Raw genomic sequence first — 14,610 nt, 5'->3', positions numbered from 1 at the left:
ACCACCCACCCAACCGTGCCTGTTGGTTCGTCGTAAGCTCTCCATGGAGAATATCCCTTTGGACTTTCTCACCAGTATGGTGCACCAAAAAACATAGCTATATATAAGACACAGCAGCCCTTTTTGGGTTACTGCGATACAGGCTTATCTGCCACTCTAAGAAGGGCTTTTATACAGCCATGATGATATTGTTTAATGAATCTAATATCCAGAGACGAAAAACTATGAACATAAAAGTATGCATCAGCTAATGCTCTTGATGAACGAGAGCTATCTTTATGTTATGCTGAGCTGTATTATTTATTCATTATTTATTATTTAGTTTTGTTTTTTCTTCTGTCTGTGTAGTGTTTTAACTTGTTTTGTATGTACATGCAATTGGAATTTTTTTCAGTTATTTGAGTTGTGTTGTTATTGGTTTATTATAATATTAAAAATTTCTTTATCAATAAAAATATTTTTAATTTAAAATGCTAACATTGATAGAATAGTCTCCCAGAGGAAACTCATTAGAGAGACCACTCATGGTGGTTTATCCTGAGGGTCACCTCATCTCGGGTGATGGGGTGAGGGTGAGAGAGCGTCCCGTTCATGGTAACCTCTGTCAGTGTGAGGAACTGAACCTGCGCTGTTGGCCTCCCTCTACATCACAAACCAGCCGTCCAGCCAACTGAGTGGGAGAATTATGTAGCTGTTACAGAGAGAAAAAATCACAGACAAAGGGTAAGAGAAACATTCATAACAAGGAAGGTTGTACAATTCAGATATCGGTCAAGATAAAGGCTGAGGGTAAAAACGTTCTCTGCTCGAAATTGTATTTTATAACAAGACGTGTTTAGAAGCTCTTTTTGGTTTAATATCATTAAGGTGAGTCAAGTGACATAACCAGAATTACTAAGTGTGATTGGATATCTATAAACATAAAATAAGTGTATATTTTTGTTCGGTCTGTGTACAGCATGCTGACCGTTGCATGCAAGTATAAAATGATGGAATATATTGTTAGGTATCCGTAACCATGGGAAATGCCCTCAAACAGGCGCTTCAAAAAACCCAGGATAAAAGTGCCCGAGTGCTGTCTGGCCATGGACAGGACCCAGGGGGTTGAATGGTTGAAAGTTCCTGTAACATGGAGCTGAGAAGACCATCAGTTCAGCGGGGACCTTATTAAATGCTAGACCACGTTTAAAGGGCTGAATGGCCTCAGCATGGTTTGAATTGTGTGTGATTTGAAAAACGTACTTCTCTACTCCTTCCTCTTATGTGTTACACACTGGGACACTGCCATTTTCCTGAAACTGGGAATCATTTGGAACATTATCTGGAACATTCCATAATCGGCATTCGCCAGAATATTCTATAACTGTGTGGGATGTTTTGCAAAGGCGAGAGATAGAGAGGGAGAGTAAGCGTTGCATGCAGTTGTGAGAGTGGGGGACCATGAGCCTTTTTCAGGGGTAGCTGTGATCACAGATATACAGTGATGTGAGGGAGCAGAGAGAATACGGTGACACTCATCCTGACAGAGCAGGGAAGGTTATTGATGCTTGTCCTGTATTACTGGACATTTCTTCAGACCTCAAATACTGCACTGAGCTGGGCGGTGAACTCAGACCATGCTTGGTGGGTCTAGTGCTGTGGCTCCTTCTGGGAAGAGAATGTTCTCCCTCTGTCCTCGCCCATCTAATACACCCGCCATGCTCCGTCAACAAACCATGTGTAATTGTCCCTAATCTGCCAATCTGCCATTTCCCTGCCCTTGCTCTGTATCCACCTAATCCTTTCCTATCTGTGTATTTGTCCAAATGCCTTTTCAATGTTGTTATTGTACCCACTTCAATCACTTCCCCTGGCAGCTCAGTCCATGTGGGTACCACACTCTGCGTAAAAAAGATGACCCTCAGGTTCCTGTTTATTTTTTTCCTCTCCAAACATGAACAGATGTCCTCTCGTCTTCGATTCCCCAACCTTGCAAAAAATTGAAGTATTCACCCCTGAGCACGTCTCTCATGATTTGATAAAATCTATGCTTCTATAAGAACCCTCTCAGTTCCCTACGCTGTAAAGAAATAAGTTCTAACCTGTCCAAATTCTCCCTATAACTCAACCCTTTAGGCCAAGAAACATCTTTGTAAATTCCTTCTACATTCTTTTTTGTTCAATAATATCCTTTCTAGAGCAAGGTGAACAAAACTGAACACAATACTCCAACTGCAGCCTTACCAACATTCTGTACAACTGCAACATAACGTTCCAACTTCTATACTCAATGCCCTGAGGAAGGCCAGTGTGCCAACAGCCTTCTTCACTGTCCTGTGTATCTGTGACTCAAATTTCAGATAACCATGCACCTGATCTCCAATGTCCTTTTGTTCCACTACACTCCTTAAGTCCCTCTCATTCATCATTAAACTCCTACCTGGATTTGACTTTCCAAAATGCAAGACGTCACACTTATCTATATTAAACTCCATTTGCTAATTCCGTCCCACTTTCCCAGCTGGTCAACGTACTGCTGCAATTTCTGATAACGTTCCTCGCTATAAACGATGTCTCTAATTTTAGTGTCATCTGCACACATACTAACCTTGCATTGTGCACTCTGGTCCAAATCATTGATATAGATAACAAACAGCAATGGGCCCAGGACCGACCCCTGAGGTATTCCAATTGTCACAGGCTTCCAGTCCGACAAGCATACCTTCACCATAGCCGTTTGCTTCATAACGTCAAGCCAAGTGTGTCGCTAATTTGCCAGTTCACCTTGGATTTCATGCGATCTAACCTTCTAGAGCGGCCTACTATGTGGGTCCTTATCAAAGGTCTTGCTGAAATCCAAATAGAAGATGTCTACCACCCTGCGCTCGTCAACGCCCCTGGTCACTTCCTCAAAAACCTCTTACAAAATTTGTAAGACAGGATCTGCCACGCACAAAACCATGCTGACTGCTCCAAGTCAAACTCTGTATTTCCAAATGCATGCACATTTTATCTTTCAGAAGATTCTCAAGTGGTTTAGCGAAAACAGGTGTGAAGCTTACTGGTCTATCTTTCCTGGGCTTTTCTTTGCAGCCATTCTTGAATAAGTCACAACGTTTGCTACCGCCCAGACTTCCGGTATCTTGGCCCGTAAGCTTTATCTCTAGCCTCTTGCAGTCCTCTTGGATGTATCTGGTCAGGACCAAGAGATTTGTCTCTAATATGTCCAACAGAAACTCTACTGTGATATGGACAGTACCAAGATTTGACAACTAACCTCCTAAGGGTCACAGGTCTTCATGTCTTTCTTCATGGTAAACACAGAGGGGAAATTGAGGAACTCACCAATCTCTTGAGGTTTTACACATGCATGCCTATTTTGTATTTTAAAGCATCCTATTCTCTCCCTAGTTGTTCTTTATCTTTACTATACTGAATTTGGATTCACTCTAAATTTCTCAGCCAAGGCTATCCCATACCCCCTTTCACCTTGCTGATTTCCTTCTTCAGTAAACTCCTCTATCCCTTGTATACCTCCAGGGATTCCCTTGATCCGAGCTGCCTGAACCTGAGCCACGCCTCCTTTTTTTCTGGTCAGAGCCTCAATATCTCTTGACATCCAGGGTTCTCTCTTCCAGTCTCACATTGCCTTCACCCTCACAGGAAAATGGAAACCTTGAACTCGAGCTATCTCACTTTTAAAACCCTCCCACTTGCTCAAAATCCTTTTGCCTCGAAACAAACAACTCCAATCATCCCCTGCAATCCCCTGTCTAATTCCAACAACATACGCCTTGCCAAAATTTAAAAGTTGAATCTGTGGATCAATGTTGACCCTCCCATAACTATTTTAAAATTAATACAACTCTAACCACTTTTCCCAAAATGCTCCCCCACTTTATCTCCACCTATCCTGCCCTATTTCCCAACAGTAGGTCGAATTTGTTCCTTCCCAAGTAGGTTATTCTATATATTGATTGTGGAAACTTTCCTGAACACACTTAACAAATTACGTTCCATTTAAGTTCTTAACCATCTGGAAGTCCCAGTCTATGTTCGGAAAATTGAAATCACCTATTATAACAATCCTGTTTCTCCTGCAAGTCTCCCCAGTCTCCCTGTATATTTCTTCCTTAATTCCCATTGTTAATTTGGAGGCTTATATTGCAACCGCTATAACATTACCATCCCCCTCTAACGACTTCGTACCATTCACGAAACATCTTTGGATATTATCTCAGTTATTTCAACTTTAAATACTGATGTGATACTCACCTTAAACTGTTTCCATTGACGTTTCTCCATCGCAGGCATAGTGGAGATATGGAGCTGTAAATGGATTGGAGCTGCACATTCTGTCACTTCCAACATTTGGCTGCAAGTTTCCCCACACTGGGCAGCGACCTAATACAGTGTTACCGAACAATGCTACATGCCTGGATTGTGATAAGAACGAACAAGTGCAGTCTGCACAGCACCCCACGCTGGACATTTAGCCCATGATAATAGATCAAGCATTGGTGTGGGCTGCACAGAGTTCCATTCTGGGTATTGCTGGGTTGCATTCAGCAGTACGGTAGTCGGATCTACTCAATGCTCCATCCTGAAAGTATAATGGATGGAGTGGTTATGTGAGTTGGATTGCGAATGTGAGAGAGCTAAACATCTGGCAATACCTTTATTTTTTGTTTTCAATCTTGTGTTTGGACCCTGTGTCCCAGCCTCGAGCAGTTGAATGACTGCCTCCTCTTTCTGTGTCCCCGTCCTGTTCCTGTGTCCCAGTCTCACGGAGTTGAATGACTGTCTCCTTTTCCTGTGTCCCATTCACGAGCAGTTGAATGACTGCCTCCTGTTCCTGTGTCCCAGTCTCGAGCATGTTGAGTCACTGCCTCCTGTTCCTGTGTCCCTAATCGATGTTGTGTGAAAGTAGATGTCCTCCTCCTGCTCCACAGTAACAGGCTCCAATAGGTCTGTGCTCAACTGCTGCTTCTGTGGAATGGAGTTGAGGGACTGAAGCCTCTTCACATTCTTTACCGTTTTTCTTGAGTAAAAGCCTTTCTCCTGTTTCTGTAAAACACCATCAAAATCTGAATGATTTATTTTTGTATTTGACTGTCATTAATTGAGCAAACAAGCTGACTGACAGTATTCAGAAGCGGAATAATCACCTTCTGTTCCCATGTTAAACACTCAAGGGTCAATAGACTCTCAGAGATGTACAGCACAGAAAAAGATCCTGCGGTCTGGTCATCCATACAGACCAAATATCCTAAATTAATCTCGTTCCCCCTTGCCAGCAGTTGGCCCATCTCCCTCTAAACACTTCCCATGCATGTATCCATCCAAATCCTTTTTAAAAGGTGTAACTGTACCTGCCCCCACTACCTCTTTTGGCTGTTCAATCCGTACACACAGAAGTGTCTGTGTGAAAATGTTGTTTTAGCGTCCCTTTTTAAATCTTTCTCCTCTCACCTTAAACCTTTGTCATCTATATTTGGACTCGTCTATCCTGGGAAAAGACATTGACTGTTTACCTTATCTATGACCCTCATGATTTTATAAACCACTTTAACGTCACCCCTCAGCCTCAATACTTGAAAATAGCCCCAGCCTATTCAACTCTCCCTGTAACTCTAACCCTCCTACACCTGCAGCATTCTTTTAAAACTATTCTGCACCCTTTCAATGTTGACAACATCTCCCCGACAGCAGGGAGCCCAGAATTAAAGGCAATATTACAAAAGTGGCCAAATATCCTGTACAGATCCAACACGTCATGCAAATGCTTAGAGTCAAAGCACACACCAATAAAGGGAAGATCACCAAGTGCCTTCTTCACTATGTTGTCTTCCTATGACGGCACTTTCAAGGAACTGAAAACCTGCACCATAAGGTGCCTCACAGGACAGCGATCTGGGTTTAATTCCATCCGTGAATGACTGACTGTGTGGTGTTTGTACATTTTCCCCGTGTCTGTGTGAGTTTCCTCTGGGTAATATGTTTTCCTCTGACAGTATAAAGATATCCAGGTAAGGGTAGATTGACCATCCTAAATTGTGCATGGTAGCCTGGGATGTGTGGGCGAGGTGGCTTAGCCATGGGAAATGCTGGCTCAGAGGAATAGGATAGGGGTTTGTCCAGTGGGATACTGTTGAGAGGATCGGTGTGGACTCGATGGGTAGAATAGCCTGTTTCCTCACTGTAGGGATTCCATAATTTCTATGGAGTTATCCTTGATTGGCAACTTTCAACAGGACCCTACCTATATTTCATCCTCTGATATTTCTTGCCAAAATGCAACACCTCACATTTATCTAAAATAAACTCCATCTGCCACTCCTCGGCTCACCTAATCAACGTCTCATTATATTCTGAGACATTATTCTTTACTGTCGACGTTACCACCAAATTTGGAATTATCTACAAACTTACTGACCATACTTCACTTACTCAAGTACAAATGATTTGCATAAGCAACAAAAGACTCACTATTGATCTTTGTGGCACGCCACTAGTCACAGGTCTCCAAATTCAATGAACAAATGTCCACGGTCATGCACTATCTCCAATATTCAAGAAAAAGTTGGGCCTAAATGACGAGCTCTCCAGGATTCCCGGCAGTCTAACCTTGATAACTAGTCTACCATGTAGAACATTTTGGTTTTCTTACTGAATTGCATAAAGATAACATCCACTGTCCTGCCGTCATCAATCATCTTCTTCACTTCCTCAAAAAATTCCACCCAGTCAGTGAGACGTGGTCTCAAATGTACAAAGCTCTCTTCAGTCCTTGTCTTTCCAAATGCATATACATCTTTTCCCTCAACACCGCCCCCCCGCCCCCACCGCCAACAATTTAGTCACCATTCACGTCAGGCTCACCAATCTAAAGTTAGCTGTATTTTCCTTACTTTCTTAAATAATGACACTATGTTAGCAGCCCACCAGTCTTTTGACACCTCACCAGTGTAAATCAATAATACAGATATATCAGCAAAAGGGTGAACAAACTCTTTCCGAGCTTCCCACAAACTTCTGGGATACAACTGATCAGATCCCAGGGATTTGTTCACCTTTGTATGTTTTAAAATGTCCGATATCTCCTTGTAATATAGATACTATTCAAGATATCACTATATATTTCTTCCTTCTCTCACTGTTGTAATCTCCTCTACATCAAATACTGAGGAGAAATACTTGTTTAGTGACCCTCCCATCTCCTATGGTTACGCACATAGGTAGCCTTACTGACCTGTAAGGTGCCCTATTCTCTCCCTAGTTAATATTTTGCCATTAAAAGACGTGTACTGTTGCTTCAATGCCTCGTTAACCCTATTTCTAAAGCCATCTCATGTCCATATTTTTCTGGCTGGAGTTCCCCATTGACTATACACTTACTTCCCTGATACCCCTCTCGGGACTCACTTGATCTCAGCTCTGTTTACCTGACATATGCCTCCTTCCTTACCTTGACCAGAGCATCAATATATCTAGCCATCCAGCACTCCCTGCACCCACCAGCCTTGCCCATCTCACTGATAGGAACACGATGGTTCTGGACTCTCTGACACCAAGTTGTAATCGCCTTGCATTTTCCAACCATCCCTTTACCTGCGAATAGGGTATCCTAATTAACCTTTCACAGGGCTCACCTAACACTTTCAAAATTGACCTTATTCAAAGTAGGAACTTTAATGTTTACATCAGGTCGTTTCTATTCCACAACTAGTTTGAAACTAATATTTATGTGTAACAGATTTGAAAGTTAAATAAACACTTCCTGCCCCTCTGGAACAGGTTCGAGAGGCTGAATAGGCTCCTCCTGTCCCTCTGTAATAGACTGGAGAGGCTGAATGACCTCCTCAGGTCCCTCTGAAATAGACTCAAGAGACTTCATGGCATCCTCCTGTCCCTGTGTAACAGACCCGAGACATCAAATGACACAGCAACCCGTGGATTACGCACTGCCGGTAAACTGTATTTAATGGTGGTCCAACCATTCTCAGTTACAGAAACACAGAGAACACAATGTACTCCAGGTGCCCTCTCAGTAACACCTCATACAGCTGCAGTGACACATCTCTTTGTTTTGAATGATTCTGTTGGCAAAATGCGCCAATATTCCAGTTTTCCACCTTTTTCAAGTAGCAACAGACTAATATGGGCTAAATGGCTTTCTCTTATCCCTCTGTAAGGCCCATTGGAACAGAATTGTTTTGGCCAGTTCCTGAGTAGCAGTGTCAATGCACTGTCTCAAAGTTATGACAGGATTTGATAACAGGGCATTAAAACCATGAGTAGCCTCACACTGGTCAATAAGTACCGCACTTTGTGTTCAGGTATCTAGAAACTTGCCCACCCGACTTCTTATTATGCAGCCGATCTGTTTTTATTTATAACCGCCTCCTTTCATAAACAGAGTGGGACATATATAGACTGCTGCAGTGTTCTGTTAATATTCTCATATACAAGGAAAAAAAAAGATTAAAAAGATTGAAAGATTTATGGTCCATCCCTCAGCAACCTTCAACTATTCCATCCAAAACCAATAAATGAAAAGTGATGTATGGAACTTGTTAACTGAGTCTGTTTGTTCAGTGACTGTGATTAATGCCAACCTCCATGGATTCTAATTATCACAGTGGAGAGTTTCCATCTTTTAATGATAAATAGCCTCCGTACAATGTGTCAACCCACAACATGAGCGGGAGCATCACCGACAGCACTGCTGGGGATCAGCAGATCCAGAGAGTGGGGGAGGAGAGATCAGACTCTTAGGAGAGAACATTAGACGGGAATGTTCCAACAATGGATCAGAGTTTGAGAACATTAGACTGGAATATTCAAACAATGGATCAGAATCTGGGAACATTAGACTGGAATATTCCAACAATGGATCATAATCTGAGAACATTAGAGAGGAATATTTCAACAATAGACAGGAGCTTATCATATTATGTTTGGTATCTTTCTGCAGTTGATTGGTTGTCATTATCATGGCGGATCTATTTCGCTCTTCTCATTTTTAAATACTTCTATTATCCCTTCCTGGCTATCGTTGGTGTTCCTGGTGAGTGTCACTGTCCAGATTTTGTTTTCTATAAACCAGTTATGACTGTATTACTGTTATTTCATATAGTCTACACTTCTTGCCAAAATTATTGTTCCAGTGGAATCTTTCAATCCAGATATTCACTTTACAGACCACTACTAACTGACATCAATGAAGGTGTTCAATTACTGTCTCGCTCTCTGCTCTGGCAGTGTTATTCCGGGTCTCTATGTTGACCTATTCTGTTTCAGGGAAGAACCACAATTCATTATATCATTGCCTTTGCTGTTAAGAGCATGGAGGCCATTGTCTACTGTTCTGGTTACAAACTCCACTTCCCTCTACTGTTTCCATCCCATCCCTGGACAATATCTGCAGCAGAAGCAGACACGTCACAAATGTGGGAGATCCCTTTGACACTGAGCTGATTCTTGACACCATTCCTTGACCATTTCTAACTTGAAATACTCATCACTCCAGAATATGTCTCACTGGTTTATTCCATCTGCTGTTTGAATCTTGAGATATGAAATACAGTCTTAATGAAGGCAAGAATCTGCTGCTGATGCTCCCGGCTTCAAACCTGCCCAAACAAATCTGATTCAGACTCACACCAAACTCCCATCCATCTGTCATTCATGCACGCTGACGTATATTGCTGTTGTGTCTGGCAATGCCTTTATTTTAACATTCTCAAACACTTTACCTTATCTGTCCATGAAACTTCTCTCGTTCTCTCTGTTGATTAACAAAAAGCCTGCCAGTTGTTCGTATTTAAAATTGTTTTCTTCATGTGCATTCTTTCTCAGACAATGAGTTTCTCATTTAACCACGTCAATTACGGGCACACATGCACTCTCTCTCTCTCTCTCTCTCTCTCTGATGAACACACACACACAAGCAGAGAGAGCAAACCTTCCCACTGTAGGCAGTAACCTGATGTGAATATAGTTAGCATATGATAGTAAAGTTTGCAATACTCTCATACTGGCAGATAGTGCAATTTACTGAGCAACACGCGAGCATGATCTGCACAGCTCTCCATACGGGGCTGTCATCTTGTCCCAGTTAATGTTGTTTGTGGTGTTCTTTGAAGCAGATTCAGAATTTGATGTAACAAACCATTTCAGCTAATCTGGCAATGCCTTTATTGAATGTTCTCATTCTTGTAATTTTACTCACGAAGATCTCACTTCTCCAGTTAGTCCCACTGCCCTGACTTTTCCCCCATATTTCCACAACATCTTTTCAGTTAATTAACTGTCTATTTCAGTCTTTAATGTGAATCTCTCTGTCCCTTTGTATCTTTCCCTGGCCTTGGGTTTTGGCTCCCTAGAGTATCGAGGGCTGGCATTGTGTTGCTCAGAAATAATGAAATGGGGTGTGATAAGCGGTTGTTCACTTCCTGGTATGTCCCATATGATGGTCCATGGATAGGCTTGTTTCAGAAGTTATGAGAAACATCCTTGTAACTTGGTCAGTACCTGTGGCTGTCCCTCTCTGGTGATCTTGCGATCAGTAACACGAGGAAGCCCACTGAGTAAAGGACCAGGTATCTAAATTGCCTGATAATGATGCCACTTTTTTTAATAAAAGGTTATTTTATCCTTTTTATTTTAGTAAGAGATCTTAAAGGCCAAACTGCCTACTGAAAACGGCTCAAGTAAATAAATTACGGGGCTTTTAGGGTTTTTTAAAATAAATTGTAGTAACAATGGCCAGCTGGCACAGACCAGGCTTTCTAGGTTTTTTTTTATTGTAGCTACAACAATCACCAGGTGCTTGGGGTCCCAGAAGTTTTAGTAAATTATCCCGAGCTGCTATTCTCTCTGGAACCGCACTTGATGCTGTTTCCTCCTGGATTGGAGAACCGTATGCAAGAACACATGTCTGAAGGTTCCTTTTTACCAAGAGTTGTGTTTAGGTGATGTTAGTTTATTGGAATAGTTCATTTGTAGAAGGTACTGCATCCATTATTCGGTTAAGATTTCCAATAGTTAAGTTATTCTAAATTCCTCCTCATTTTGTCTGGATTTTCATTAGAGTGTTTAAATATATTGCGTTTTACTTAATGGTGAGTGGTTGGACTAGTAGCATCACATCTGGAACTCCCACTTCACATCTACCATTAAAATAAGGAAAGATTGGCATCCAAGCTACCTTCTTAAAATAGTTTGAGGCGGTCTGGTTGGTCTATAGCAAACTGGGGTCTCTTGTCTGGTTCTAAGTCGATAATAACAAATTGGGTTTACAATTACAATCCATACAGTATGCAAACAGGCCATTCGACCCAACATGTCCACACCGACCCTACGAGGAGTAACCTACCCAGACCCATTCCTTTACCCTATTGTTACACATCTACCCCGACTAAGGCACCTAACCCACACATCCCTGAAAACTATGAACAATTTATCATAGCCAATACACCTGACATGCACATCTTTGGATTGTGGGAGGATACCAAAGCATCCAGAATAAGCTCATGCCGACACTGGAGAGAATGCACCAGGAGACTATTGGGTTCAAAGGTCGCGTATGGTAGTTGCTCGTGTCTTTTTTCCCGATGTTGAATTCGGTTGGTATTTTTTGTATAAAGATTCAGTCACCAAGAGTTCTCTGGGTGTGGAAAAGTGAAGTTGGGGGTTTTACAAATGGTAATGAAGGCAAAACTGTAGGAATTGACAGACAAGCTGGAGTTGGGGTTGTGTTTGTCTGTGAGGAAATGTGAGATAATTACAGCGATAGCTCGGCAATTGCATTTGGTGGAAACGCCATCAGACTCTTTGGAAATGGCTAGAATTCAATTTCAAATGAGGCACCTTGAAAATGAGAAGGAATTGAAACAGTTTGAATTATGATGAAAAGTAGAAATAAAAGAAAGGGAAATGAAGAAGAACGAGAGAAAAGGACAGAAGAAAAGCAGAGAGTGTCAACTTAAAAAGTTAGCAATTAGAGAGGGAAGTTGACAGAGAAGGCGGTGATGAAGGTAGACGGTAAGCTGGATGTGGAGGTTAGTGAGGTTGAGCAACCCTATTGTAAACAATGGTCTAATGGGGATCTGTGTAAATGACTGTTCCTTTGTCCCAGTCTCGAACAGTTGAGTGACTGCCTCCTAGTCCTTTGTCCCAGTCTCGAACGGTTGAGTGACTGCCTCCTGCTCCTTTGTCACAGTCTCGAAGAGTTGAGTGACTGCCTCCTGTCTCCGTGTACCAGGTTTCAGCAGCTGGGCGACTTCCTCCTAAGCAAAGTTTTGTGAAAGTAGATGTCCTCCTCCTGCTCCAGAGTACCAGGCTCCAATAGCTCTGTGCTTAACTGCTGCTTCTGTGGAATGGCCTCTTCACATTGTTTACAGCTTTTCTTGACTAAAAGCCTGTTTCTGTAAAACGCCATCAAAATCTGAATGATGCATTTTTGTATTTGACTGTCAGTAATTGAGCAAACAAGCTGACTGACAGAATTCAGAAGCTGAATAACCACCTTCTGTTCCAATGTTAAACACTTAATTGTCAATAGACTCTCAGAGATGTACAGCACAGAAAAAGATCCTTCGGTCTGATTATCCATACCGACCAACTATCCTAAATTAATCTCGTCCCCCTTGCCAGCAGTTGGCCCATCTCCCTCTAAACACTTCCCATGCGTGTATCCATCCAAATGCCTTTTTAATGGTGTAACTGTACCTGCCTCTACCACCTCTTTTGGCTGTTCAATCCACACATACAGCAGTCTCTATGTAAAATGTTGTCCCTCATGTCCCTTTTTAAATCGTCCCCCTCTCATCTTAAACCTTTTTCTTCTATATTTGGACTCGTCTATCCAGGGAAAAGACATTGACTGCTTACCTTATCTATGCCCCTCATGATTTTATAAACCTCTTTAAGGTCCCCACTCAGCAATAACATTTGAAAATATTCCCAACCTATTCACACACTCCCTGTAATTCTCACCCTCCAACACCTGTAACATTCTTTCAAATCTCTTTTGCATCCTTTCAAGTTTGACAACATCTTTCCGACAGCAGGGAGCCCAGAATTAAAGGCAATATTACAAAAGTGGCCAAATATCCTGTACAGATCCAACACGTCATGCAAATGCTTAGAGTCAAAGCACACACCAATAAAGGGAAGATCAACAAGTGGCTTCTTCACTATGTTGTCTACCTGTGACGGCACTTTCAAGGAACTGAGAACCTGCACCACAAGGTGCCTCACAGGACAGCGATCTGGGTTTAATTCCATCCATGAATGATTGACTGTGTGGTGTTTGTACATTCTGTCCGTGTCTGTGTGAGTTTCCTCCGGGTACTATGTTTTCCTCTGACAGTATAAAGATATCCAGGTAAGGGTAGATTGACCATCCTAAATTGTGCATGGTACCCTGGGATGTGTGGGCGAGGTGGATTAGCCATGGGAAATGCAGGCTCAGCGGGATAGGGTAGGGGTTTGTCCAGCGGGATACTGTTGAGAGGATCGGTGTGGCCTAGATGGGTAAATTAGCTTGTTTCCTCACTGTAGGAATTCCATAATTTCTGTGGAGTTATCCTTGATTGGCGACTTTCAACAGGACCCTACCTATATTTCTTACTCTCATATTTCTTGCCAAAATGCAACACCTCACATTTATCTAAAATAAACTCCATCTGCCACTCCTCAGCTCACCTAATCAACGTCTCATTATATTCTGAGACATTATTCTTCACTGTCGAAATTACCACCAAAATTGGAATTATCTACAAACTTACTGACCATACTTCACTTACTCAAGTACAAATGATTTGCATAAGCAACAAAAGACTCACTATTGATCTTTGTGGCACGCCACTAGTCACAGGTCTCAAAGTTCAATGAACAAATGTCCGCTGTCACGCCCTATCTCCAATATTCAAGAAAAAATTGGGCCTAAATGACGAGCTCTCCAGGATTCCCGGCAGTCTAACCTTGATAACTAGTCTACCATGTAGAACATTTTGGTTTTCTTACTGAATTGCATAAAGATAACATCCACTGTCCTGACGTCATCAATCATCTTCTTCAATTCCTCAAAAACTTCCACCAAGTCAGTGAGACGTGATCTCCAATGTACGAAGATCTCTTCAGTCCTTGTCTTTCCAAATGCATATACATCCTTTCAATCAACCACCCCCCCACACCGCGCCCACCGCCAACAATTTAGTCACCATTGACGTCAGGCTCACCAATCTATAGTTAGCTGTATTTCCTTACTTTCTTAAATAATGACACTATGTTAGCAGCCCTCCAGTCTTTTGACGCCTCACCAGTGTAAATCAACAATACAGATATATCAGCAAAATGCTGAGCAATCTCTTTCCGAGCTTCCCACAAACTTCTGGGATACAACTGATCAGGTCACAGGGATTTGTTCACCTTTGTATGTTTTAAAATGTCCGATATCTCCTTGTAATATAGATACTATTCAAGATATCACTATATATTTCTTCCTTCTCTCACTGTTGTAAGCTCCTCTACCTTAAATACTGAGGAGAAATACTTGTTTAGTAACCCTTCCATCTCCTATGGTTACGCACATAGGTAGCTTTACTGACCTGTAATGTGCCC

At 42.0% G+C, this 14,610-nt stretch overlaps 1 protein-coding gene across 1 annotated transcript in view; it reads right to left on the bottom strand.

Annotated features, from left to right (window-relative positions):
• Nucleotides 1-579: 579 nt before the first annotated feature.
• Nucleotides 580-14,610, bottom strand: part of LOC132809457 (uncharacterized) — a 52,481-nt gene continuing 38,450 nt past the window's right edge. Inside the window, exon 3 of the mRNA XM_060822574.1 lies at nt 580-691. Within this exon, the coding sequence (XP_060678557.1) occupies nt 605-691 (87 nt within the window). The 3' untranslated portion in view covers nt 580-604. The remainder of the gene's footprint in view (nt 692-14,610) is intronic.

Source organism: Hemiscyllium ocellatum, unplaced genomic scaffold (assembly GCF_020745735.1).
Source record: "Hemiscyllium ocellatum isolate sHemOce1 unplaced genomic scaffold, sHemOce1.pat.X.cur. scaffold_124_pat_ctg1, whole genome shotgun sequence".
Taxonomy (NCBI): Eukaryota; Metazoa; Chordata; class Chondrichthyes; order Orectolobiformes; family Hemiscylliidae; genus Hemiscyllium; species Hemiscyllium ocellatum.
Note: the sequence above shows the minus strand (reverse complement) of the source record. Positions and strands in the feature narration are given on the sequence as shown.